General features: G+C 34.8%; 2 protein-coding genes across 3 annotated transcripts in view; one reads left to right on the top strand and one right to left on the bottom strand.

The window, feature by feature from the left end:
* WASHC4 (WASH complex subunit 4) overlaps positions 1-18,114 on the top strand; it is a 55,973-nt gene extending 37,859 nt beyond the window's left edge. Inside the window, exons 23-33 of one of the 2 annotated variants that reach the window (XM_053585754.1) lie at positions 525-599; positions 1,498-1,602; positions 2,452-2,586; positions 3,914-4,022; positions 7,759-7,825; positions 8,278-8,364; positions 10,086-10,233; positions 12,634-12,730; positions 13,303-13,517; positions 13,830-13,926; positions 15,773-18,114. In XM_053585754.1, coding sequence (XP_053441729.1) covers positions 525-599; positions 1,498-1,602; positions 2,452-2,586; positions 3,914-4,022; positions 7,759-7,825; positions 8,278-8,364; positions 10,086-10,233; positions 12,634-12,730; positions 13,303-13,517; positions 13,830-13,926; positions 15,773-15,846 — 1,209 coding nt within the window. In that variant the 3' untranslated portion in view covers positions 15,847-18,114. The remainder of the gene's footprint in view (positions 1-524; positions 600-1,497; positions 1,603-2,451; positions 2,587-3,913; positions 4,023-7,758; positions 7,826-8,277; positions 8,365-10,085; positions 10,234-12,633; positions 12,731-13,302; positions 13,518-13,829; positions 13,927-15,772) is intronic. The other variant, XM_053585755.1, reaches the window with a different exon arrangement.
* Positions 18,115-21,841: 3,727 nt separating this feature from the next.
* The window catches only part of APPL2 (adaptor protein, phosphotyrosine interacting with PH domain and leucine zipper 2), a 48,151-nt gene continuing 45,387 nt past the window's right edge, over positions 21,842-24,605 (bottom strand). The window contains exons 20-21 of the mRNA XM_053585760.1: positions 24,176-24,223; positions 21,842-22,939 (exon numbers count right to left, since the gene is read on the bottom strand). Of these exons, the coding sequence (XP_053441735.1) occupies positions 22,805-22,939; positions 24,176-24,223 (183 nt within the window). The 3' untranslated portion in view covers positions 21,842-22,804. The remainder of the gene's footprint in view (positions 22,940-24,175; positions 24,224-24,605) is intronic.

Raw genomic sequence — 24,605 nt, 5'->3', positions numbered from 1 at the left:
TTTGATCTCAAGTCAGTTAGCTTCATTTTCTTTATCTGTGGAATTTAAAAGAATGATACCTCACTTTTTAGGATTATGTATAAAGAACTATGCAGAATATGTAAAACATAGTGTGTATTTTATAAATATTACAATATATACTTTCTTTTAGAATCTGGCCTTTAGTTTACTTTGTAAAAAAGATGTAGAGAGGATCTGGAAGATAGATACTCTAAAGGATGGTAGGGAAATGCTTGTGAGTCATGCATCTTTGAATATTTAAACTTAGCTGTTACATGTGTACACAAAAGGGATGAAATAGTAAGCAACCAGGTTTACCCCAGGAGACCATCATCACTGTACATGTCAGAGGCTCTTTTTAACTGTTAGCCATACCTTTTATAGAGTTATTTAAAATAACCTAAAAATATGAGGAAAGCTAATATAATCAACAAGTTACTGTATCTATTTAAGTTTAATTGATTATTTGACCTAATAATAGGTCAGTGTGACCTAATAATAGGTCTGTGTGGATTGTGTTGTAGGGCCTTGATGTTTTGGAAATTATGAGAAACATTCATATATTTGTGTCTCGATACCTCTATAATCTCAACAATCAGGTGAGTGGGTTTTTAGAAATTATTTTAATGTGAATAGATATACAGTAGAACTTCCATAGTTGACCACTCCCTACATTGACCACCTCCTTAAGTTGACCTAATTTTCGTAGACCAGAAATGCCCAACATGTACGTATCAGTATAGTAGGCCCGGTTCCGTAGATTGACCAGTTTGTTACAGTCCCTTGGGTGGTCCACTTACAGAAGTTCTACTACTATTTAGTGGGAAGACTGAGGGAAGGAAATGATTTTCAAAGGTGAAAATGAGTAAAATTAATGAATTAATTGTTTAGAGATCCTTGTTTGTTCATTTGTTTTGATAATACAGATTGAATATCCCTTGTCTGAAATCTTTGGAAGTATTTTTGCATTTCAGAATTTTTTGGATTTTGGAATATTTCTATTACTTGCCAGTTAAGCATTCTGAATCTGAAAATCCAAAATCTGTAATACTCCAAAACCCCACAAAGATGTCCAACCTTCTTTTTTCTCTGCTGCATATTGGAAAAATAAGAGTTATACTGGGCCACATGTTAACTATACAAACACAAATGAAACCTGGTTAGCGAAATAAAAAAAAAAAAAGGTTTCCATGTGTATTTGTGATACCTGACACTACAGAGAAGCAAAAAAAGACCTCACAAAATCAGCATGCATCCCATGGGGTTGGACACTGCCAAACTTTGAGCGCCAACTTAATGCTCAAAGGAATGCTCAGAGGACCATTTTGGGTTTCATATTTTCAGAGTAGGGATACTCAACCTGTACTGTCTTCTTGAATGGCTTTTAAAATAAATTGTCTTTAATTAAATAGATTCTAAAGTTTTCTTCAGATGACTCTTTGACCATTATTTGCTATTAGTTGTGTTGTTATTGAGTATAAATTTGTTTTGTCACAGATTTTCATTGAACGAACAAGCAATAACAAACATTTGAATACTATTAACATTCGGCATATTGCTAATTCAATTCGAACACATGGCACAGGAATCATGAATACAACAGTAAGGAGCTTTCTTTGGTGGTTGGGTGGGTAATAGACCCTTGTTTGATTTAGTAGTTTAGAAGATGGTTTTCTCATAGACTACTCTAGTAAACATATAATACTAGTTTAAATTCTACCTAAATTTTCATTTTTTTTGGTTGGTAATAATTAAAAATATCGGGCACTAAAATTGTTTTGGATGTGGTGAGAGCTGTGATACAGAAGTCACTTTGGATATGTTACCCTCTTAGCTATTTATTATAAATAGCATTGGCTATCTGAGGCCATCAGCATACTTCTCTATGTTGACCACCTCTGTAAGTTGACCTAATTTTCATAGACCAGACATGTACCACACATACTCATTGTACAGTAGGCCTGCTTCATTATGTTGACCACCTCTGTCTGTGTGTTGACCAGTTTATTATAGTTGGTTGGGGGGGTCAACTTACAGAGGTTCTACTGTATATGTACATACATGCAGATCCGTGTTGATTTCTCTGATATTCTCTGACAGTTACTTCGAAAGTGAGTCATGATAGTTTATTTAATGTTACCTATGTCCTTTTTGTGGGGAAGGTTATTTTTTGATATCCATATATACAGGAACTAGGATCTTGGGTCTAGTTTTGTGATTCTCACCATAACACTTAGTCTTGTCAAAAGAGTCTTTTCTGTTTCTTTCTTTTAAGAAAAATATGTAAGAAGAACTTACAGGATATTTCATAAGCTTGGGCAATAAAAAAACTTTTGTTTAGGTCCTACATGAATTAGACTTTATAAATAGTACTTTCAGATAAGTTATTCAGTAAGATTTGAATAAATTTTTATATTAATTTTTTCAATTTTTTGAATTTTAATTTTATAGGTTAATTTCACCTACCAGTTTTTGAAAAAGAAGTTTTATATATTTAGTCAGTTTATGTATGATGAACATATCAAATCCAGATTGATAAAAGATATTCGGTTTTTCAGGGAAATCAAGGACCAAAATGATCATAAGGTATGCTGCCTGCTCTTTTTAAGGTAGTCTGATGGATCTGTTGAGTGTGTGTGTGTGTGTGTATATATATGGGGCACATGTCAATGCTTAAATTCATTGTTTAGTTTTCTACTGGGGTTTTAGTTTTCTTTATTGTTTTTTCACATGTCTTCTAGATCTGGACTCCAGTCTCCTCCTATTTTCTCTTTACAATTTTCCTTCACTCTGCATTCTCTGTAGGCTTAAGCATCAGTAAAAATTAAATGAATGTAGCCAGGTATTACTTCTCTCTTTTTTTAAAATTTCAGAATATTACAGGGGTACAGATATTTTGGTTCCATGAATTGGTTTTGTACAGTTTGAGTTACCCTAATAGTGGGCACTGTACCCGTTAGGTGTGAATTTATCCCTCCTTTCTTGCCCCCTCCCACCTGCTTGCTTTCCATCGAGTTTTAATACCAAATGATTCCTTTAAGAGAAATGTCTAGGAAAAAAATGTAAGTATTCTGGAACATATTTCCAGACATTACAAAAACACTACACAATTGACATTCCAATCAATAATTTTTAAAAATGATGTTTGCCATCTTCCCACAGCAAAGTGAAGAGCCTGTTAAATGGTAACAGTACAGATGCTTGTAACCATGCGGGTAGAGAACCAGCAGGCTTAGTTAGATGCATCCTTTATTTGATTGCCCACATATAGAACTATTTTAATTAGCCTTCTTAAGGTTCCCCTAGTTTTAGCACTTTTGTATAATACTAACTAGTTCTCCTCAGTGTCAGAACAGCAAAATACTACTTTCTAAATAATAAAATTAGATAAATTAGTAGTTTTTATTTAGATAAATTAAAAACTAATGATCAATAGAGAAATATCTAATTTTTTTGGAATAGAAACTAGTAGGATAAATAATTATGCTGTTGTGTGATGGTAACTAGAAATTTTAATGCAGCTAGTGTTTGTTCATTGGGAAGGAGTGTATTTATAAGTTCCCCATACCTATTCAACACACAGAAACTAGGTCATACATCTACGAACAAATGTTTCTGGGAGGAATTGGATTCTTTTTTTCTGTCTGATAGGGTAGTTGGGTGTTAGGAGACTAATAATGATAGTGGGGAGCTTATGCTTGTGGCATTAATATTCCCTTTAGCTAATGTCAGAAAGAAAAAGTAATTTATATTGATCTTGAACATTGGTAGTTTTTGTCCTACAATATTTTTTTTTAAAGTACAGTGAAATAACAAAATTAGAAAGTGGTATTGGCATGATTGTTTTGGTTGACATTTTATGCTTTACTACTTTATGTCTTTATTAAAAGTATTCTTAAATTATCTCTTCTAGTATCCTTTTGATAGAGCAGAAAAATTCAATAGAGGCATCAGAAAACTTGGAATAACACCAGAGGGACAGAGCTATCTTGATCAGTTCAGGCAACTCATTAGCCAGATTGGTAAGTTATTATACAGGTATGGGGAAATAAAGTACAAATCCAAAATACCTTGAATATCTTATACTAGCTAATGGCTTATTATGTGAATGCCTGAGCTGGACTTTATTCTACTAGGGTAATTTTCTTTTCTTACCAAAAAATTGATGCAGAAATAATTGATAGACTGGAGGCTATTTTAAGTTAAATAAAAACCTCTTCAATTAAGTTAAATGGTTATTTAGTAACTAACTCATCTCAAAGATCATATTAAAAATTCATAAGTACTTAATCGGTCACCTGCTTTGTTCAAGGCACTGTTTTGGGCCCCAAAAGGTTCTCTCAAGTCATATGTAGCCTAAATGGGAAGGTATAAAATATTTACATGAAAAGTTAATAAGTTACATATAAGTTTATTTAAAGATAAAATATTCAGTGTTATAATTTTTCTGTTACACCATTTCGCTTGTGCATGTAATTTATTGTCCTTCTGCCTTACGAGTAGAACTTTGTCTTTTGAAATATAATACACTGTGCTTTAAAAGTAAGAATTACATTTAAAAATAATTATAGATTAACAAAACTTTATACTTATTTGAGCTTTCACATATATCACCTCTGTAGCATGTTGTGAGATAGGCATGTAATTACTGTTTTAAAAAAGAAAAAATAAAGACAAAGAAATAAATGGTGGCATATAAACCAGGGGTATTTAGTTCTAAGTCCAAAGGTGTTTTATATTCTTCACAGTTAGTAAAGCAGTTATTAAAATCTTAGTGACTATATTTTGGGAAAGTTATGTCTCCTGAGATTGATTCATTCATTTATCAAATATTTACTAAGTACTAGGTGTGTTGGCTCATGCCTGTAATCCTAGCAGTTTGGGAAGCCAAGGCGGGAGAATTGCTCAAAGCCAGGAGTTCGAAACCAGCCTGGCCAACATAGCAAGAACCCGTCTCTACAAAAATTGAAAAGAAATTAGCAGTGTATGGTGGCGGGGGTCTGTACTCTCAGCTACTCAGGAAGCTGAGGCAGGAGGGTCGTTTAAACTCAGAAGTTTGAGGTTGCAGTGGGCTGTGACTGTGCCACAGCACTACAGTCTGGGTAACACAGCAAACAGATTTACTAAGCATCTGTGATTCTATTATGGCAACTTTTCTGCTGGGTGCTGGAATACAAATAGCCTTTGCTATCAAGTGGGACAGATGTTGAAAGCACTAAGTTCTATAGGAAAGTCACTGAAAGTGACTAGCTTAAGGTTTTTATAGATTGGTTTGCATATTAGACATTTCCGTTAGGACAAAACATTAGAGAATTTCATCTGTAAATTTTTTATTTTAAACCATATAATGTGAAGTAATGTCAAATAGATTGCTTTCTTCAAGGAGACATTTGATTTCACGTTAGATTGAGAACTTCTGGAGCAGTGGTTCTTAATCCTTGAGAATCTGATGAAAACTACAGGTTAATTCACTCAGAACTAGTGGTCTTGTGTGTGCACAGCTTGTAATGTTATGTATAACATTGTAGAGTGTCCAGCTGCTTAAAGCTAGTATCTGTGAACCTCAGATTAAGATCAGTCCTTTTAGAGCAGTGTTGCTTAAAACTTCATTCACACATGAGTATCTGTCTGAGTTTCGGCGTTGTGTGAATACTACCTGTACTATTGTTTGTTGCATGTTTGTGTATTTTTTGAAAGTACAATTTTGTCCTAAGAAATAATAATTGTCAAATCATGGACCTTGTATGCAAGTCATTTTCCCCAATACATACCAAAATACATGACTACCAGAATATTCTTTGTGGGCTTGCATCACTTTGATCATCACAGGATGTGTTCCACAATTGAGAAACAGTGTTTTTTTTACTTTGTTCTATCTAGCATTTTACTCTTTATTCTCTTCTCAGTGTAAATTTTGTATCTCTTCTCATAAAACACTGTAGTGTGCTTTTGACTGTTAAGTATCTTAAGAAAAGGAGTAAAGAATCTCAGACCTGAGAGGAGGAAAAAGTCTTTTTGACTAATAAGCTGCTTATTGATATAATAACTGATTTACTGAGCAGTTACCATGTAGCATGACTGTTCTAGTGTTCTACATGTTTTGACTCATGTGAACAACCCTTATGAAATAGATATTATTTCCTTTTCTTTTTTTTTGTGGTTTTTTTGGCCGGGGCTGGGTTTGAACCCGCCACCTCCGGCATATGGGATCGGCACCCTACTCCTTGAGCCACAGGCGCCGCCCAATATATATTATTTCCATTCCTTCATTTCATAGGTGTTTATTTAGGACAAGTATTTCTAGGTGCCAGTGGTATATATGACAGTAAACTAAGTCTCTGTCCTTACTGAGCTTAATTTAACAGATAAGATTGAGATACAGAGAGATAAAGTAATTTGGCTTAGGTTTTATAGCTAACAAGTGCAGAGTCCAGATTTGAACCCGGGTAGTTTGGCTTCTAACCACTCAGTTAGGCTCGGTACTGGCCTCATGTGTTAATAAGCTAAATGTTTGTCTGACAGTTTGGAGGAAAACAAAATAAGATACTTGATTTTTCTAAGATAACACATTAAAAAAAGTTTAAAATTGTCTCTCACATTGGGATAGGCCTTAAAATGGTTTCAGTGATAATGTTTTACAGGATTGTTAAAAATGTCAGGCAAGACAATGTATATAAAATGCTTGTTACTATAATAATTTTGAAGTGCTAACTGCTGCTTACCTTTTCATCTGTTCTTTCTCCCAAGTAACTTCAATTCAGTGCAGTCACATTTATATTGAATTCCTAGAGCCATTGTGTTGGCTCTAGGGATGGAGCAGTGAAAAAGACAGACAAAGGATGTACTCAGAGATCCTGCAATGAGGGGAGACAAACAAAAGATACATAATATGTTAGTGATAAGTGCTGGGTGTTGACGTCCAGTGGTGTGTGGGGAAAGTGTTCAAGTGGTGACATGAGCAGGGCCTAAAATAACGTGAGGGAATGAGCCATGTGCATATCCAGGACAGTACCAGACGGAGGCAATTGTAAATACAAAAGCTTGAGTCTGCTTAGCAGTTTTGAGGAGTAGTCAGAGGCTGGACCAGAGTTTTCAGAACACTCTTGTTTTGAGAAAGCTTTAGCTATGAAGGTGATGAAAAGTGGTTTTTCAAGGTATTTTCAAGACAGTCAACATCATTTGCCTACTCAGTTGGATATAAAGGTGAGAGGAAGGAGTCAGGATGCCTTGATGGCATTTGGCCTGAGCAACTAGAAGGATGGAAATGCCATTTTCTGAGAGGCAAAATTAGGGATAAAGATCTTGAGTTTGAGTAGGACATAATAAATTTAAAATTCTTCTTAGACATGTAGGTATGGATTGTATATAAATTTGAGAGGCATCAAATAAAGAAATTTGGTATCCCAGCTGTATGGGTGTGCGTGAGAGTGAGTGAGTGAAGAAACTACTGATGCTGCAATTTTAAAAGTTTGGTCATTTTAATGTAGTTAGCATTTAATGAATTTAGCTTATCAAATGGAAGTCACATTTATATTTAAATATTTAATATAGACACATGTGAGTATGCATGTTTATATTTTAAGTGCAGAAATAAGTAATAGTTTTACTTTTTATGGAACAAGAACAGAAGTGAAATATAGCAGAATATTTTGGTTCTTAGGAATAGAAACTTTATAACTGACTATAACTGTATTCCTGATTATTATAGTTTGTAGTTATTTATACAAATATCTGATTTTTTTGTGTGTGGTTTTTAAGGTAATGCTATGGGCTATGTACGAATGATAAGATCTGGTGGCCTTCATTGTAGCAGCAATGCCATTAGGTATGGATGCAAACATCATTTTTGCCTTGTTTATGCCATTTAAAAAATTATGTCATTTAAATCTATGTTATGAGTGATGTTGTAGAGAAAATACTGATTTTTTTATTGATAATATTTTGAGATAAAATATGGAGACTATTCTGCTAGTTAGACTTTTTCTCCTTTAATTTTAAGACTACCACATACTTTTGAAAATCTATTTCTTCTAAACTTACACTTTATGAATGAATATAAAATTGCATAATTTTAAGGATTAAAATCTGATTATTGGATTTTTCGTATCTGAAATTTACTTTGAAACTAAAGTGGTGATATGAATAATACTACTGAATTCAGAGTTCTTTTCAAGTACATAGTTGAAAATTCTAAAGTTTTGCAATACCACTTAACGTAACTGCGTCAGCTGTGCATATTTTACTTGGCCTATTAAATTCATTGTCATTCTTTTGTAGATTTGTGCCTGATCTTGAAGATATTGTAAATTTTGAAGAACTAGTAAAAGAAGAAGGTCTTGCAGAAGAAACATTAAAAGCAGCAAGGTAATTTAATTTTGGAATAATGTAAATTTGAAGATTTAAAACATATGTTTATATTATATAAAATGTTGAAGAAAATACTAAAGGTATTATTTATATGCCAGAGTTTTTATTATACAAATTGTAGTCTTAATGTGTTTTCTTAAGACTACAGTATTCTAAGACTTTTCCAACCTCACTAAGAAGCGATCTTGGAGGACGTGCTGTCCAAATGTGACAGCCGCTAGCCACATGTGGCTGTGGAGCTCTTGAAATGTGGTTGGTCCAAATTGAGATGTGCTCAAGTGATAGGCTTGAAGTTTTTAAAAATGAAAAATATACTGGAAGATGTGTATGTGTGTGTGCATTTTTATGAGAATGAGGCCCTAACTACAGAAGCTTTGCTCTGGAATATTATTTTAGATAGTTAAATTCTTTGCCAGATTGTAGAAGTCATGTGGATAGTTAATAAGTTACATGTCTGAAAATGGTTAAAATATTATTGTTTGTAGCTTGTATATCAAAAGAAGAAATTGGACCTTTATCTCTTGTTAAAGGATATCATTTACTCAAAATTGACCATTTAAAATATACAGTTGAACTTCTGTAAGTTGACCACTCCAGGGACTGTAACAAACTGGTCAGTGTCACAAGATGGTCAACATAAGGAACTAGGCCTGTTGTACTGACATGTACATGTGGTGCATGTCTGGTCTGTGAAATTAAATCAATTTAAGGTGGTGGTCAGCTATGGAGGCCTCATATACTTGTTCCATAAAAAGTAAAACTATTATTTCTGCACTTAAAATATAAACATGCATACTCATATGTATCTATATTAAATATTTAAACATATATGTATATGAGACCTAGTTGCTTATGTTGACCACCTCCATATGTTGACCAGTTAATTGCAGTCCCTTGGGTGGTCACCTTACAGAGGTTCTGTTATTTTGAAGTAGTTGAAGTGAGAGTGGGATATTGTCTTTTAGAATCTCTAGGGTAAAGCTGACTGCTAATTGTATGGTCCAGATTTGTGCAAAGGAGTGGTTGTTTGATGCTAAGTGAAGGAAGGGCCATGGCAAGTGCAGTCAAGTTGCATACATAGATTGTCCATGTAGGATAATGGAGAACTGGAACAGGCATCCTTATCCTAAGGCAGTGGTTCAAAGGTTAGTAGATGTCTGCTTCCAGAAAGGATATTGATTAATTGGGTAGTTGGGTATAGCTGTATCATGTGAATGACAAATGACAGATTTCTACCATGCAGTGGTGAAAAAATAATAATTTGAAAGTGGTAGCAGCCATATATGAGGAATGTAGGAGAGAAAGCAGCTCATGTTTTAGAAGATTTGAGAGGGAAGCTAAGTTTTTGAAAGAGGGCCAGGTTTTAAGTTGAGGTAAGGAGAATTAAGAGAAGTAGAGAAGAGATTTAAGATGAGGAATTTACTTAAATGGACACAGGGTTCTATAGGTCTCATTGTGGGAAGAAGAAATACAGAACTCTATTATTTTAAGCCTCAGATGTTCTACGTATTATATTTTATGGGCTAAATTCACTAATATTGATCAGTTTTTGTCTATAAGAAAATGAATTTATTCTGAACTCCCAAGAAAATTTATTTAGAAATGTCTTATAAGGTTTCCAGGTTTCTGAGTTCTCTGATCTAACCTAATGAAAGGTGGATTTTTAAAAAGCCACATCTTCTTTTGAGAAAGGAGCGAAGTAATTTTTTGGATTTTAGGCATTTGGATTCAGTCCTCAGTGATCACACACGAAATTCTGCAGAAGGCACAGAATATTTCAAAATGCTTGTAGATGTTTTTGCTCCAGAATTTCGAAGGCCAAAGAACATACATCTCCGAAATTTCTATATCATTGTTCCCCCTCTGGTGAGTATTTTTAGAACTTCAAATGAATTTTTTAAAAAAGCATTAATGAATAGATCTGGTTTCTTTATGGCACAGTATGCATACAAACTACATGACTGACTTTCTGGTTGTAGAGAAGCTTAATGTAAGCTGTCACAGCTCACAGCAACCTCCAGTTCCTGGATTTAGATGATTTTCTTGTCTCAGCCTCCCAAGTAGCTGTGGCTACAGGTGCCTGCCACAAACGCCCAGCTGTTTTTTTGGTTGTAGTTGTCATTGTTGATGGGCCCGCCTGGGCTGGGTTCCAACCTGCCAGCTCCAGTGTATATAGCTGGCGCCCTAGCCGCTGAGCTTTAGGCACCGAGCCTTAAGATAGATTCTTATTTGTTAATAACTGCCAGAGAAATCCCTAGTAATTTTTAAATTGCTTGACTGTGTTCCGTTGCATATATACCATAGACTCTTTGGGTGGAATTATAATCTTTTTTAGTGCCTAGTTTAGACTAATGTTAGCTGTAAAAAAATGAAGTCTTTCTGACGCATCTTTTAAAGGATATTGTTCGAGGATAACATCTCTATTTACTGGTAAATACTAACATGTAAGTTAAAGTTATATTGCTTTTTTAAGGCAGTGGTTAATTTTATAGTTGCCATCTAAAAATAGGTTGTTACCAAAAATTGCATTATATAAAGTTGTTCCTTTGGCAGAAAATGGCATGAAGAGTTTAGAGAAGTATATATTAGCAATATGAGTTATTTTTCCCTGAAGGTTTTTATAGTAAGGTTTTGGAAAAAAAATTGTTAATGGATAGCTCTAAAATCTAAATATCACCAAGTTAGATTTTTATTACATCTAACTTAGATCAAGAATAATAGCTTTCTATATTATTACTTGAATTGTTAATACATTTATTAAACCATTTTACCTATTGAAAGTATGTAATAGATTATAAACAGCATTTTCTACATGAAATTTCTGTTTTATCCATTTATTGTTAATTCTTTATTACCACTATATAATAAAGCAGCAAAGATGTCCCTACTCATCTGATAAGCATCTTTGCATCTTAAGATAATGTCAAGACTAGAGGTTAGTATCCTTATTTGGTTATATTATAGTTAACTTAGAGTGAATTCTCACCATATTTCTTTAATCTGAAGAGCAGTATTCTCAAACCATAGTAAACAGTGAAACTAGTGGTGAGCTTAGGGAAGAGGGCTAGAGTTGTACAGCACAGATGTCAGAGTTCATACAGTGATAGAGAAAACAAAGTGGACTAAGCCCACTACAGAGAAGTATGGGCTTGAGTTGATTATTTGCCAGATAAGTTTCACAAAAGGCAAAAAGGTAAACTGTGATATTTTGTTTCCAGTGTAGGCTGTTATTATACTGTATCAGAGTTTTAGACATTTCTCTCTTTACCCCTCTAGAGCTTTGCTTTCCGTGTGTAGTTACATGTAGCTACTTAAATAAATTAACATTAGCCTCATTTTAAGTGCTCATGGGCCACATGTGACTAGTGGCTTACTGTACTGAAACAGTGCAGATACACAGCATTTCTGTCCCTGCCAACAGTGTTGCTCTAGAGCAGTGGTTCTCAACCTTCCTAATGCCACGGCCCTTTAATACAGTTCCTGTGGGTCGCGACCCACAGGTTGAGAACTGTTGCTCTAGAGTGCGGACTCTGGATAGTAATTTTTTTGTGTGTGTGGTTTTTTTGGCCAGGGCTGGGTTTGAACCCACCACCTCCGGCATATGGGACCGGCGCCCTACTCCTTGAGCCACAGGCTCTGCCCCTGGATAGTAATTTTTTTCATCTTAAGTACTTAGTGATGCCTGGTATTTAGTAAACATCAGTAAAACTTGGTTGAAAAGGATATGATTAGATAAGGTATTTTGGAAGAGCTACATTTTCGAAGTAGTATTGTTTCGAGGAATTCACACTTTAGCCAAAGGATTCCTAATCCTTATTAACCGAGCACTTGATAAGAGGTAGTATGTTAGGATGAATCCGCTGGATGGAAGTAAGGACTATTTTGCAGGTGTTTAAGAGGGCTTTGAAATAACGCAGGCCCACTTTCTGACTCCAGCATTCACTGAGTATATGACTTTGGGTAAGATACTTAATCTTATGAGCCTCAGCATCCTCATTTCTAAAATGTGTGTAATGTTTAATGGCGAACCTCATACAAGGCACTCTGTTCAGGTCAGTGCTCATATCTAAAGGACTTGGAGAGAAGAGCCATTAAGAGATGATTGTACAGATTATGTCGTCTATGAGAAAGTATCTGAGGCAGATGTTTCAGATGAAAAGGACAAGAACCTAGAAGATATTCTATTTATAAATTTTGAAATGTCTGTTTTAGGAACTACATTTCTTAACATAATTGTTTCTCTGATATCTTGTTACATCTTTTTAGACCCTCAACTTTGTAGAGCATTCCATTAGTTGCAAGGAGAAATTGAATAAAAAAAATAAAATTGGGGCTGCCTTTACTGATGATGGCTTCGCCATGGGTAAGCTTAGTGGAATTGTTTTTCCATTAATTTTATGTTCACCTTCTAATGGATTCATAGGAATATTTGCTTGCAAATAGATCCATATGCTCCGTATAGATTTGTTTTTCATGAGTAGCATTAATTGTTTCTTTTAGCTAGGCCATGTGATTGCGATACTTGTTTTCCATCATTGGTGTAACCATCATTTAATGCCTTCTTGGTATTGCTTATCACCTGTCTAGTTTGACCTAATATATTTATATTGCAGAATTTCCCTGGTTTCCTTGTGGCTTTTTTTTTTTTTTTTTTTTTAAGCAGTAGAAATTTTTATCTTCACCCTTAACAGCTGTATGATTCTCCAGGTGATTTATATGGCCATGTTATGTATTTTCGTTCTTAATTGGTTTGTCTTTATATTTTTATACACCTTTTTTTTTTTTTTAAAGAGGAATTAAGCCACCTTGCTGAACTTACTCTTTGTTCACTGCATAGAATGTAATTTGAAGGAGGACTAATTTCAAAGTTAGCTTAGAACAGAGAAGTATTGGTGAAGGACTAGAAGACAACTTCTGTACTCATTGTAATTTTAGTTTTGCTAATGACTATAGGTGTGGCTTACATTCTAAAGCTTTTGGATCAGTACCAGGAGTTTGACTCACTTCACTGGTTCCAGTCTGTTAGAGAGAAATACCTGAAGGAGATAAGGGCAGTTGCTAAGCAACAGAATGTGCAGTCAACTAGTCAAGATGAGAAACTGCTGCAAACCATGAATCTCACCCAGAAGCGACTGGATGTCTATCTACAGGTGGGTAAAGCGTAAGAGTCGAGTTCACTTTGACTGACTTTGTGATACCAGTTACTTCTTAATATCTGCAAAACAGAAAGCATAAGGAAACCCCCAGTTTGACAAGATGAATAATGATAAAAAGCATACATTTTAGAATGGACAGTATTTGGAAGCCATTTCACTTAGAACTTAAAAACAAATGGGTTACTTAGTTCAATTTCTGTGTTTGTGATTTCCACTGGAATAAAAAAGAGACATTGAAACATAAATTTTTTTATATTTTTCTATAAGTACCTTCAGCTTTTATTTCAAATCTTTTTATTTATTTAGGAATTTGAATTGCTATATTTCTCACTGAGCAGTGCAAGAATTTTCTTCAGAGCAGACAAGACTGCAGCTGAAGAAAACCAAGAAAAGAAAGAGAAAGGTCAGTGACTCATTGAAAAAAAAAAAAATCTGTTCAGTAGTCCACACTAATGTTCTCTTTTATCTGGTCAGACTTGAGCTTCTTTGTTCTTTTAGAAAATAATACAGACCTAGAAATAAGTCTTTTATAAAGCTTATATAGATTTTGTGTGATATTGAGAAGAAATTTACATGTTTTATGTACTTCACTCTGTGGCAGTCCTTTAAACTCTTACGTGGTTTCATCGTCTCTAAATTTAAATAAAATTTAACAAGCTTAGTTTTTCTTCTTTCCTGACTCCACCTGTATCGTGTTAGAAGGGATAAATTAGAGTAGAATGGTTAGATACTGCTGAAGGCTGAGCTGCTGAGGACTGGATGTTGACTGAATGTGATAGGATAGCTGTTTAAAGAGGCATAAAATTGTAGGTGCTATTTTTTGTCATAGTACAGAGTGTCCTGCTATTGTCCATATTCAGGCCTTGTAGAGTCAGCACAACTTAGGTATAAAAACTGACAATTTGGTGAATTTGAGTCATTAAGGAAAAGATTCTGTACATCGTGTTCTACATGGGATGGTGAGGAAGAACTTATACATTTTAAGGCTTAAGAGCATTGCTCCGTGTTTTGTACTTATGTTCTTATGACACTTTGCTCTCAGATTTGAAGTTTAGGAATGGTCATCTTCCCTGAAGAAGAGATGTTTCCCCTTTTCTATCATAGAAATTATGTAACTTACATTTTTTTCTTTGCTTGGATGATCGAAACTAGATACCCTTACAGTTGTCATGTTTGCTCTCCTTTTTAAACTTCTATTTTATGAAATTTTCATAATATATGAAAATTTTATAAACTATTTCATTAACCCTATTTGATGTCAAATTTAAAATACAATTTTTTTAAAACATGGAGTAGATAGAGGTCATTAGTTGGGTAGAACAGTTATATGAACTACGTTATTCCTTGACAAGTTGCATAAATTACATACTACTAATATTAGTTAGGAGTATATCCAGGCATATACTTGAAAAATGGTTTCAGGCTGTTAACTGGAGGATATTCAGCATTTATTAAATAGAAATTTGCACATATTACATTTGGGTTCATTATCAAGACTAAGATAAATTAGCGAAGCTATTTGGAAGAATTTAAGGCAACTCAATTATTACCTACATTCTGCTCAGGCATTTCATATTCCCAGAACCTGTCTCTAGCCCAGGTACTGGGAATACTCTGCAAGTGGATTGCACATTTCCTTCAAGGCCTAAAGCACTGAAACAAAACAACCCTTCAGTGTCATGGCAGTGGGACTCCTTGCTTTGGTCTGTTCATCTGAAGGAACTCTCTAGGATTTGGATTGATGTATATCACTCACATGTCTGGGTCACTCTTAATTTTAAGACACTTTCAGTTCAAGATTGCTTGGAGATACATAATCAGAGTTGCTGAATACATCAAATAGTCTTTGTTAATGAAATATGTGCATGTGACATTTTGCACAAAAAGCTAAGAACTCATTCTGTCACAAACATAATAAAGAGTTGCTTTAAAAATATTTTAAAAATACATTATTTTAAAAAATATATACATGCACTGTAATTTATTGTGATAAGTTATAAATACAAAATGGAAAGTTGTTCATTCTGGACAATTTTGATAGTGAATTTGAAGCCATGTTGCTGTCAGTAAGGGCCATGAATTATAACAGTCAAGTCTTGGCCTAGCTGGAGGAACTGGCATGGGGCAGGCAGCAGGCCTCTTCATTTGACATTCATTTATTAATATAGTTCTCAAATTTTATTTATTTCTTAATTCATTTTTTAAAAATGAACATAAGCGTCCATTGTTATTTTCACTCATGCTTCCAGAAGAAACTAAAACAAGCAATGGAGACCTGTCTGACAGCACTGCATCTGCTGATCCTGTTGTGAAATGGTGCTGATGGTATGCTGTGCCTACATGAAATCATCAGAATTGTGATTAAAACTTTTGTCAATGAAATGGATTTCATAAGCTGTTGATGAATTCTTTCCTGGGTCACATCTCTGGAATATATGTATGTACTTAGATATTTCAACTCTTCAAGGCAGTGCTCTAAAGTTAAGTCCATTCTGTTTCCAAAGGCTCTACTTTTCAACAGTTGAGAATGAGATTTTAAATTCAGTTTTTGCCTGGACTTTAGGCTAGGGGACATTTCTATGAACAGTTATTTGAAAGGAAGTTACAGAAGGGGAAATCCAGATTCGTAAACTATCACCTCAGGTCTCTTGTAATTTACATGAGTGGTGGTAAGTTTTATTTGCGTAGGTCTTTGACTCCTGTTTATCTCAAGTCTTTGGACTTTGAGATAAAGTCCTGTTTGATTCCTGTTTATCTCAAGTGCATATACCATATACAGCCAGTAAATATGTGCTTAAGAAAGGAATTGAGCCTGAGGTTTATGAAGCATACTTATCAATATTCTCACAAAAAGACTATATGAAGATGGCTTTGATACTACATGTGAGACACGGGTGTGTTGTACCCTTTGTGTACAGTATAACTGATGATCATTTACTCACTGTTAATTTCATGTGACTCACAAGAGCTGCTGATGTCTTTGATAAGACATTTTATAACTAGTTTACATTGCTTTGAGAACATTTAACCTCCAACAACTGCTTTAAATTTAAGATTACTTAATACTCAAAGAAAATTCAGATAAAGCCATAGAGTCCTGTTTGAAACTCCATTTCTTTTCTGGTTGGTTGAAGGGACTGTACATGATACCAGGAAAAAAAAAAAAAAATTATTCCCACATCCAAACTCAGGTTTCTTCTACATTGGGTTGAACTGAAATCTTGGAGATGGTTTGGGCAGACTTTTTCTTTATATCAAGTATAATTTAAGACATCAGATTAAATAATAATTGTACTATTCAGGCTTTAAAAAAAATTACCACTGTGAGAATAAAGCTCTTATAATATGAATCACTTACTGATTTAAAAAGTACAGAAAGATTTTGAGTAAATTTAGCTCCTAGCAAGCTATTAGCTTTATTTTTGTAAAGGTATGTCAGTTATTAGTTAAATAATTAATCTTTTAAAAAATATAATGATACCTTTACAATGAATACAAGAGTTTACAACTTGAACTCTAATACAAACATCATTTTGGGAAATGCTTGATTTTTCTATTGCACTTCCCCACTAAACATTTCTTTGGATAAATCCTACGAGTAATTCTAACATCGTTCTTCCATTCTGCTTTTGGAATGGGTATATGATACCCTGTCTCTCCTTGTTGGTTAGAGTCAGGGTAACCTTCCCAGCCTGTGATAAACACTTTCACTGTTAAAAGTCAGAAGAAGCAGAATATGTAGGAAATGTTTTTTGTTTATTATGTAAACATGGCTTACAGGCTTACAGACTTACGGGCAATGAATGGATTAAAGGCAATTAATATTTGTAATTCATACTAACTGTAGAAATGGCCCTAAAGCATGCTGCATAATTAATAATTTATATTTTCATTATTGTAAATGTTTATATTAATGATCTTGCATTTGATTATATCAAATTAGTCACTATTTCATAGCAACAGCATTGTTTTCTCTGTTTTTCTAACTTCCCTGAAATCTGCTTTAATAGGGATAGAAATTGTGATTAAAAGAGAATCGAATGTTTTCCATTCATTGTCCCCACACATGTAAATTAATTATTTATCAGTACTAGATAGTCACATGCTGACTCTCTGGATATCTAGAATTGAGAAGAGAGTGATGGATTATTATTTTGCCATTAGTTCAAAATAATATCACTACTGTCTGGATAAGTTATAAATTCATATATTTGAAATAAGATCTTAGAAACGATTAAGTACTTAAATGGTATTAAACCACAGAGCAACAGGGCTTCAGTGTATTCCTACCTAAGTGCAGACATGCATTTGGATGATGGTTTTCCTTGCTAACATATTAATGTTAATATTTTAATTTTTTTCAAACATACTATAATTTAAAAATTGTAAGCATTTGTTAAGTTCACAGAAAATTTAATGATGTTCAAATTCTCAGGAATTAAGGACTAACCATAACATTGTCAGCTCAAATTAAATTTTGTAAAAGATGACAAGTTTGTTACCTCACTTGAGTGGGGCTTTCCCCTCCCCCCCAGTTCTGAGAGAATACAGTATGTATAATAAAATGTTAATAAATATAATTTCAAAATTTTCCTTCCCTTGGATGTGTATGTTTTAAATTGAATGTTTTAACATTAACCTTTTTGAGGTCCCCTTTAATTGAACAAAATGTATGAAATCTCTTTAAAAAGCTTGATATGTGTAGGCAAAATATTTCAAGTATAAAATTGAGATTGGCTCCTCTCTGTGTATCCCAGGTGAAAGAAAGGTGTTATCTTTACATCTTCTTGTTCCATAGCTTGCTGTTTTCAAGTTAAAAGATTTGGCATGAAGTGATTTTAAGTCATAATCCTGGAAGGGGCTCATCTGTATGCAGTGTTGACAATGTTAGAAATAACTACGGAGTGTGCTTTACCCACAGTTTAAGAAAGGATAAAACTGTATTAAAATTGTAAATACATATTGATAACAAAAGGTGAATTTCACATTGAGTACCTCTTATAACTGCAGAAGTCAAACATGACTTCAGTGATACAAATATTTTTTTTTTAAATGCGATACATTTTTTTGGCGTCCTCTATAAAGTGCTATTTACAACGTGAGTACAACTGAAACAATACAATAGTCCCCCCAATCTAATTTCACTTTCTACAATTTCACTTACCTGCAGTCAGCTGTGACCTGAAAATATTAGGTGGGAAATTCTGTAAATAATTCTGAAGTTTTGTATTACATGCCATATGGGGTAACATAATGAAATTTGAGCCGCCTGCTCCATTCTCTGTATTCATGCAGGAAATGCCACCTGCCCATCAGTCACTTAGTAGCTGAGTTTCAGATTGCTTGTGTTCAAGTCATCCTTATTTTACTTAATATTGGCCCCAGAGCCCAAGAGTAGTGATGCTAACAACTACAGTGCTTTTCCTTTTTTTTCCAGAAGTAGTAAATTTTTAAGATTCTGGAAAAGATGAAATATTGCATAAATCATCTTTCATACTGGATTTGCTAAATGTAAAGGGTAGGTAGGCATTAATGGATTTTAATAATTTTAACATAATTTTGTTTAACATTGCAAACATTTCAGACTTAACAATATTCCTTTTCTTAGAGAAGTTTTAATGCTACAGTTTTTTTAAACAAAGACTTTTAGATGGTAGGAACAATTTAATAGGTTGTCAAGAATTTGAAATACTAAAAACAGAATCCAGAAGACTTGGAAATTCTGTAGAGATTAAGTAGTTTTAGGACTATGCAGTGAACTCAGATGGTGATGGTGAAGTTTGCAGTTCACATACAAGTAAGCCCCATATGTAGTGCATAGGAAGAAAAGTTGGCAAGTAAATCGGTATTTTCCTCTTTTCAGTAGTTGGTTCTATACCACCCTAGTTTACCTGCTACCTCCAGTTCCCACTAGTGGAGATTGTCAGGAATATACCAGAGATTTAGCTTATAGTCCATGCAGTTCTGATGTCATAATTCTGGGGTCTTTAAGGACTATAAATACATTCTATAATGAATGTAAGATCTGTGTGTAGTAGTGTTCTTCTGTAGTTCTCCCCTTTTAATTAAAGGGGAGGGAATTAAAATTTTACCCAGATGCACCTATATATATCAAATTAATATTAAAGTATTTAATCTTCTCAGGATATGGACAAAAGTTAAGGCATTAAGGATACACTTCCAATTGATCCTACTACTGAATATCAACTTTTAAGTCTTCAAAGCTTAAGGTACTGAGAAACATTTGGAGGTTGCTTTGTCTCTGGTATTCTTTTGAGCTCGTGTATATAGCACATAGTGTCTAAACCACAGACTAGATCCAGACTAACTTAAATTCTGATTTGCTATTTTTAAGCAGATTATGGTCACCTTTGATATACTCCCCTTGGGAAGCTATGCACTGATGCCATTTTAAAGCAGTGTTGGAACTCCTTTTTTCTGGCATAGCAATCAGCTATTGTCATACAATGTCTGACAATTAAGTTAACAAACTCAACCTAGAAAACGTGGGAGTACTTCAAAGTGATCATAGCAGTGAGTTTTGTAGCACTTTCTCTAGGATCAGTTATAGAACTTAATTTTCTGAGCTCATATAACTGCTATATAAACTAGCTATTATATAGCTTTTTATTCTATTCTCATAGGTAGAAATATACTTGGTGTAAAATTGTTGTTACTGTTGTTACTCTCTTAGGTGGAAAGTTTGAAAATAAAGTGTTTGAGTGGGTCTCTTAACAACTATCCTTGTTAAGTGGCTGAGGTAAGAAGGCCCTGCTCTTCCCTGAAAAAGGTAATCTGACAGGTATGTGGTGGCTAAAGAACACTGGGCAGTGGGAATGGGTGAAGTTGGCTGGCTTCTAAAAAGGTCCCATTTCCTACCCTCATTGTCATTTGCATGGCGCTTGTTAATTTTCACAGTACTTTAATATACATTTCGGTAGGTTGTGGAAAAGACGTGTCACCCATTATTTCTAAAACAAAAATTTTAAAATATACAATGCATGCATGAGTTTATAATACGTATGTAATATTTAAATAATGACAGTAAAGAATTGGGAAGCTACCACATCAGTTAAGAATGAGCCTCCTCCTACTACGTTAGAAGCTCCTGCAGTTTATCTCCAAGAGGAAAGGACTTGGTGCTTTGGTGGCAGCCATTCCCTTGCTCTGCTCTAGTTTTACAGCCCATCTGTATTTTCTAAATAAAAAGGTTGTGTTTTCAGTGTTTTTAAGATAAATGGGATTTTACTGTTCTTTTATGACTTTAACTCAGTAATTTTAAATTCATCCATGTGGATATAACTGTAGTTTATTTTTACTTCTGTGGTGTCCTGTTCCGTGAATACAGCTATTTTATGTATTCTGTTGATAACATTTTGGTTATCTTCACCTTTGGGATACCGTGAACAATACTGCTGTAATTGTTATCGTACACATCGCGGGGTATGTAAGTTTCTCTAGGACAGCAGTTCTCAACTTGGTGGTAGCAACCCACAGGAACTGTATTAAAGGGCCATGGCATTAGGAAGGTTGAGAACACTGCTCTAGCGTACGTACCTACAGGTGAACTGCCAGGTGACAGGGCAGCTTCACTTTCAAGTTTTCTAGATAGAAGGCCAGATTGTTCTGTCATTCCAGCAGTGGAAGAGAGTCCCCATTGCTCCATTTCTTCCAGTAGCCAAATTTTTGTAGTGTGGTGAACATAAAATATCTGTGGTTTTTTAATTTGCATTTTCTGTTTACTGTATAATCTACTAAATGCCTTTTATGATTGTTTATATTTAATCTTTATTTGTAGGAACATTTTATATATTCTAGACACTTAATTGTTCATCTTACATGCTTGCTAGTACTTTGTGTTTTCATTCTCTGTGGTGTTTTTTGGTGAGGTTTTAATGCACTGAATTTTAGTCTGTTTTCCTCATGATGTGCATGCTTTGTGTCTTATTTAAGCCACATAGTCCCTTAACAGTGTTTTGGTTGTTAGGTATTAGTGAATACCAAAAGTAATAATGTCATGGTGTCTAATCTCATCCAGGTTTAGACCAGCTCACTGTGTCTCTGATGGTATACAAACTATAGGAGCAGATTTTTCAAAGGGACCCTATGACATTAACCTAATTTTCGGTTGCAAAAGTTGTTTCATTAATTTACTTAAAAAAATTTGGCAATGGGATCACATTATTGAACAGAGGTATCTTTCATTAGTATAGCCCCTCTGCTGAGATGTTATGCTCTAGGTTTTTAATAACTGCTAAAGCTATAGAACTGACTTCAGTTTTCTTCTAGGGATATTCTAGGAAATAACCACAACAGGCGAAAGAAACGGAATAGTTTTTATTACTAGGTTAATTTATTACAAAGATAATAAGTCTGTTGAACTTGGTTACATTTAAACATACTGTACCAATTCAAGATCTTTATTAGGTAAGAAGGATGGAAGAGTAGGCTTGGGGCACTAGAAACCAGGAAATAGGAACTTCATCCCAAGCCCTATAACCAGTTGTGCTTCAAGTGAGTTTTAAAATTAACTGGTCCCTTCTTTGAGGGTCTGGCTCAGCAGAAGAAACAGGAACTGGTAGAGCTGCACCCTGTCCCACCTCTAAAACTGCTCACATCTAGAGGACCCTCAGCTTCTGATGCTGGGCCACTGTAAGGCTCCACTGTAAACCATCTTTTGTGGTATTCATTAGTTAGGCTTTTTATTGCATGGCATCTGGAACAGTTACCAAAACTAGGCCTGCATCTCTACTAGTGCTCGGGCTTCAAAGTAGTGCTTGTCACCTAACTGCACAAAATGATGCTATTAGGTCCAATTATGAGACCTAATCATGAGCTGGATTATAAATACTTTTCAGAACGACAGGCACTTAAAGCTCATTAAGTGAAATATAAAAATAGATTAATAGGAAATATTTAGTGTTATCAAAGTGAAAATCTAGGCTTTTGCCATTTTTAAAAAATGATACTGGGAAGAAAAGAGATGACATTCAAATAAAGTGAACAATGCATTTTTCATACCCTTCTGAGTGCTGAACAATGCGATCTAAGAAAAGGACTTAACCACAAAGCACCTAAAATAACATTTGGAGATGGGTAGTAATGTTGTCAACCATTTCTTACCGTTTCCCTCCCAAGTCTCAGTATCAGGGCTTCAAAAGTACTTTCCACAAACGATTGTCAGCATTCTGTGTCAGTCCCTGTATGTCAGAGAAGTTGAAAACCGTTAGGAGGCAGCTCCCCTTCCTGCATCCTCTTCCCTCGTAGGCGCAGCAAGTGAGTTATGCTTCAGATTCTGCGCCTCTGTTTTCACTTGGACTTCCATCATTGTCCTCTGCTTCGTCGTTTAACAGTACGTATTTTCCATCATTGGTTAGTGGTATGGACAGCATTAATTGAGCCAGTGCTTCTGGATCCTGAAGTTACAAGAGTTGAAGAGGAAAAAAAGAAAAAGCTTAAGATGCACTTAAACCTCTTTGGCTTGGCTTTCAAAATATGTTCTGACTCTTGCCTGTGTGTGCCTTCAGTTGGGTCTCTGTTTCTCTGAAAAAACTCAAGCTTCTAAAACACTGCTTCTAGAATCTGGACGGAGTTGTTTCAGCCAAAATACCATCTACGTAAACAGTACATAATCATCTTCCCCAATATTCCCTACAAGAACTTTATTGACAAACTTTGTCTTGTATCTTTAAATCCCATTCTTTTCCCATCTTTTAATCTCTATGAGGAATTGGAAAACTATGGCCATTTGGTGTACCACTTGTTTTTCTAAGTTTTATGAGTTTTGAACACAGCTGTGCCCATCATTTACATATTACCCACGGCTGCAATAGATATCTCTGAGCCTAAAAGGTAAAGGCCCTTTATAAAAAAAGTTTATGTATGCCATTAAATGCCAATGTGCAGTGCTTGCCATTATTTCATATATGTTGGTCTCAGTCCTTGGTCTTCCTGACCTCAACAGATAGAATATGCGCGAATATGGTAGCCATTAGCTATATCACTTATTTAAATTAAAATTAAATTTAAAAATCCAGTTCCTCTGCCATATCAGCTACTTTCATCTGCATGTTGAATAGCCCCAGTAGAGATCACGTCCATTATTACACAAAGTTCTCCTGGACAGTGCTGAACTGGAAGTCCCCCTAGAGCAGCAACTGTCATGTATCTTGTTCACTACTGTAATTTCAGGGTTTTTCTTATACAAACTAGGCTCTCAAAACTGTGCTGATGATTGTAAGCTGCTAAAAAACAGGGCGGTTTCAGAGTCTTCACTTCTAATAAGCTCCCACATACTGTCCTGTCCATCAGTGGAGCTGGGCCTATCATACTCTGGGGAGAAGGGCTTAGAGTACCTGGTGCATACTTAAGTTTTTACCATCTTATTAAGAAGGGAAATCTAGCCAACTAGTATGCAAGCAAGAAAATGATAAGGCAAGAGCTGCAGCAATGGTATTAAAAAGCCCCCATATGTTACCAGTGAACATGGAACCACATGATAAAAAAACCTCTGGTGATTAGCATGCTTAAGAGGAAATCCCAAACTTGGCCGTACTTCCCAGTGAACATCACTTTTCTGTTTAAGAGAGATCTTAGTATGTGTACAGATGTCTTCTGAGTGGCTATTAAACCAGCACTAGAATGTTCCTTACCTTTTGAACCTCAATAATTTCTTTTCCCAAATTAATAGCGTAACATATCTACGAAAGACAAAAAAGGCAGTGTTTGGCAAAGGTAGAAAAGGATAAACATTTTATGGAAATGATACGGTAGTGCGGGGAGGCCGCTGCCCATACCGCATGGGAGCACAGGACCTGGCCACAAAAGACTTATCCACGGGCCTGACGGCATTCACATCAACTGTCCTGACCTCCTGTTGCCAACTTAGGCCATACAGGAACGTCCCAGGTAAGTGAAAACCTAAGTTATGCCAGTGTTTAAAATTTTAGTAAGATATTTTCCCCCTTAACTATATTTAGCTGCTGCATGTTTATATACACAGTGGCAGATACTTACTGAAAGAAGGGTGAATTTTCATGAATTATAAGTAGTAGACGTAGTCACAAAGATGTATTAAACAAA

The sequence above is a fragment of the Nycticebus coucang genome, chromosome 3, assembly GCF_027406575.1.
Source record: "Nycticebus coucang isolate mNycCou1 chromosome 3, mNycCou1.pri, whole genome shotgun sequence".
Taxonomy (NCBI): Eukaryota; Metazoa; Chordata; class Mammalia; order Primates; family Lorisidae; genus Nycticebus; species Nycticebus coucang.
This window is presented reverse-complemented; position numbering and strand designations above follow the sequence as displayed.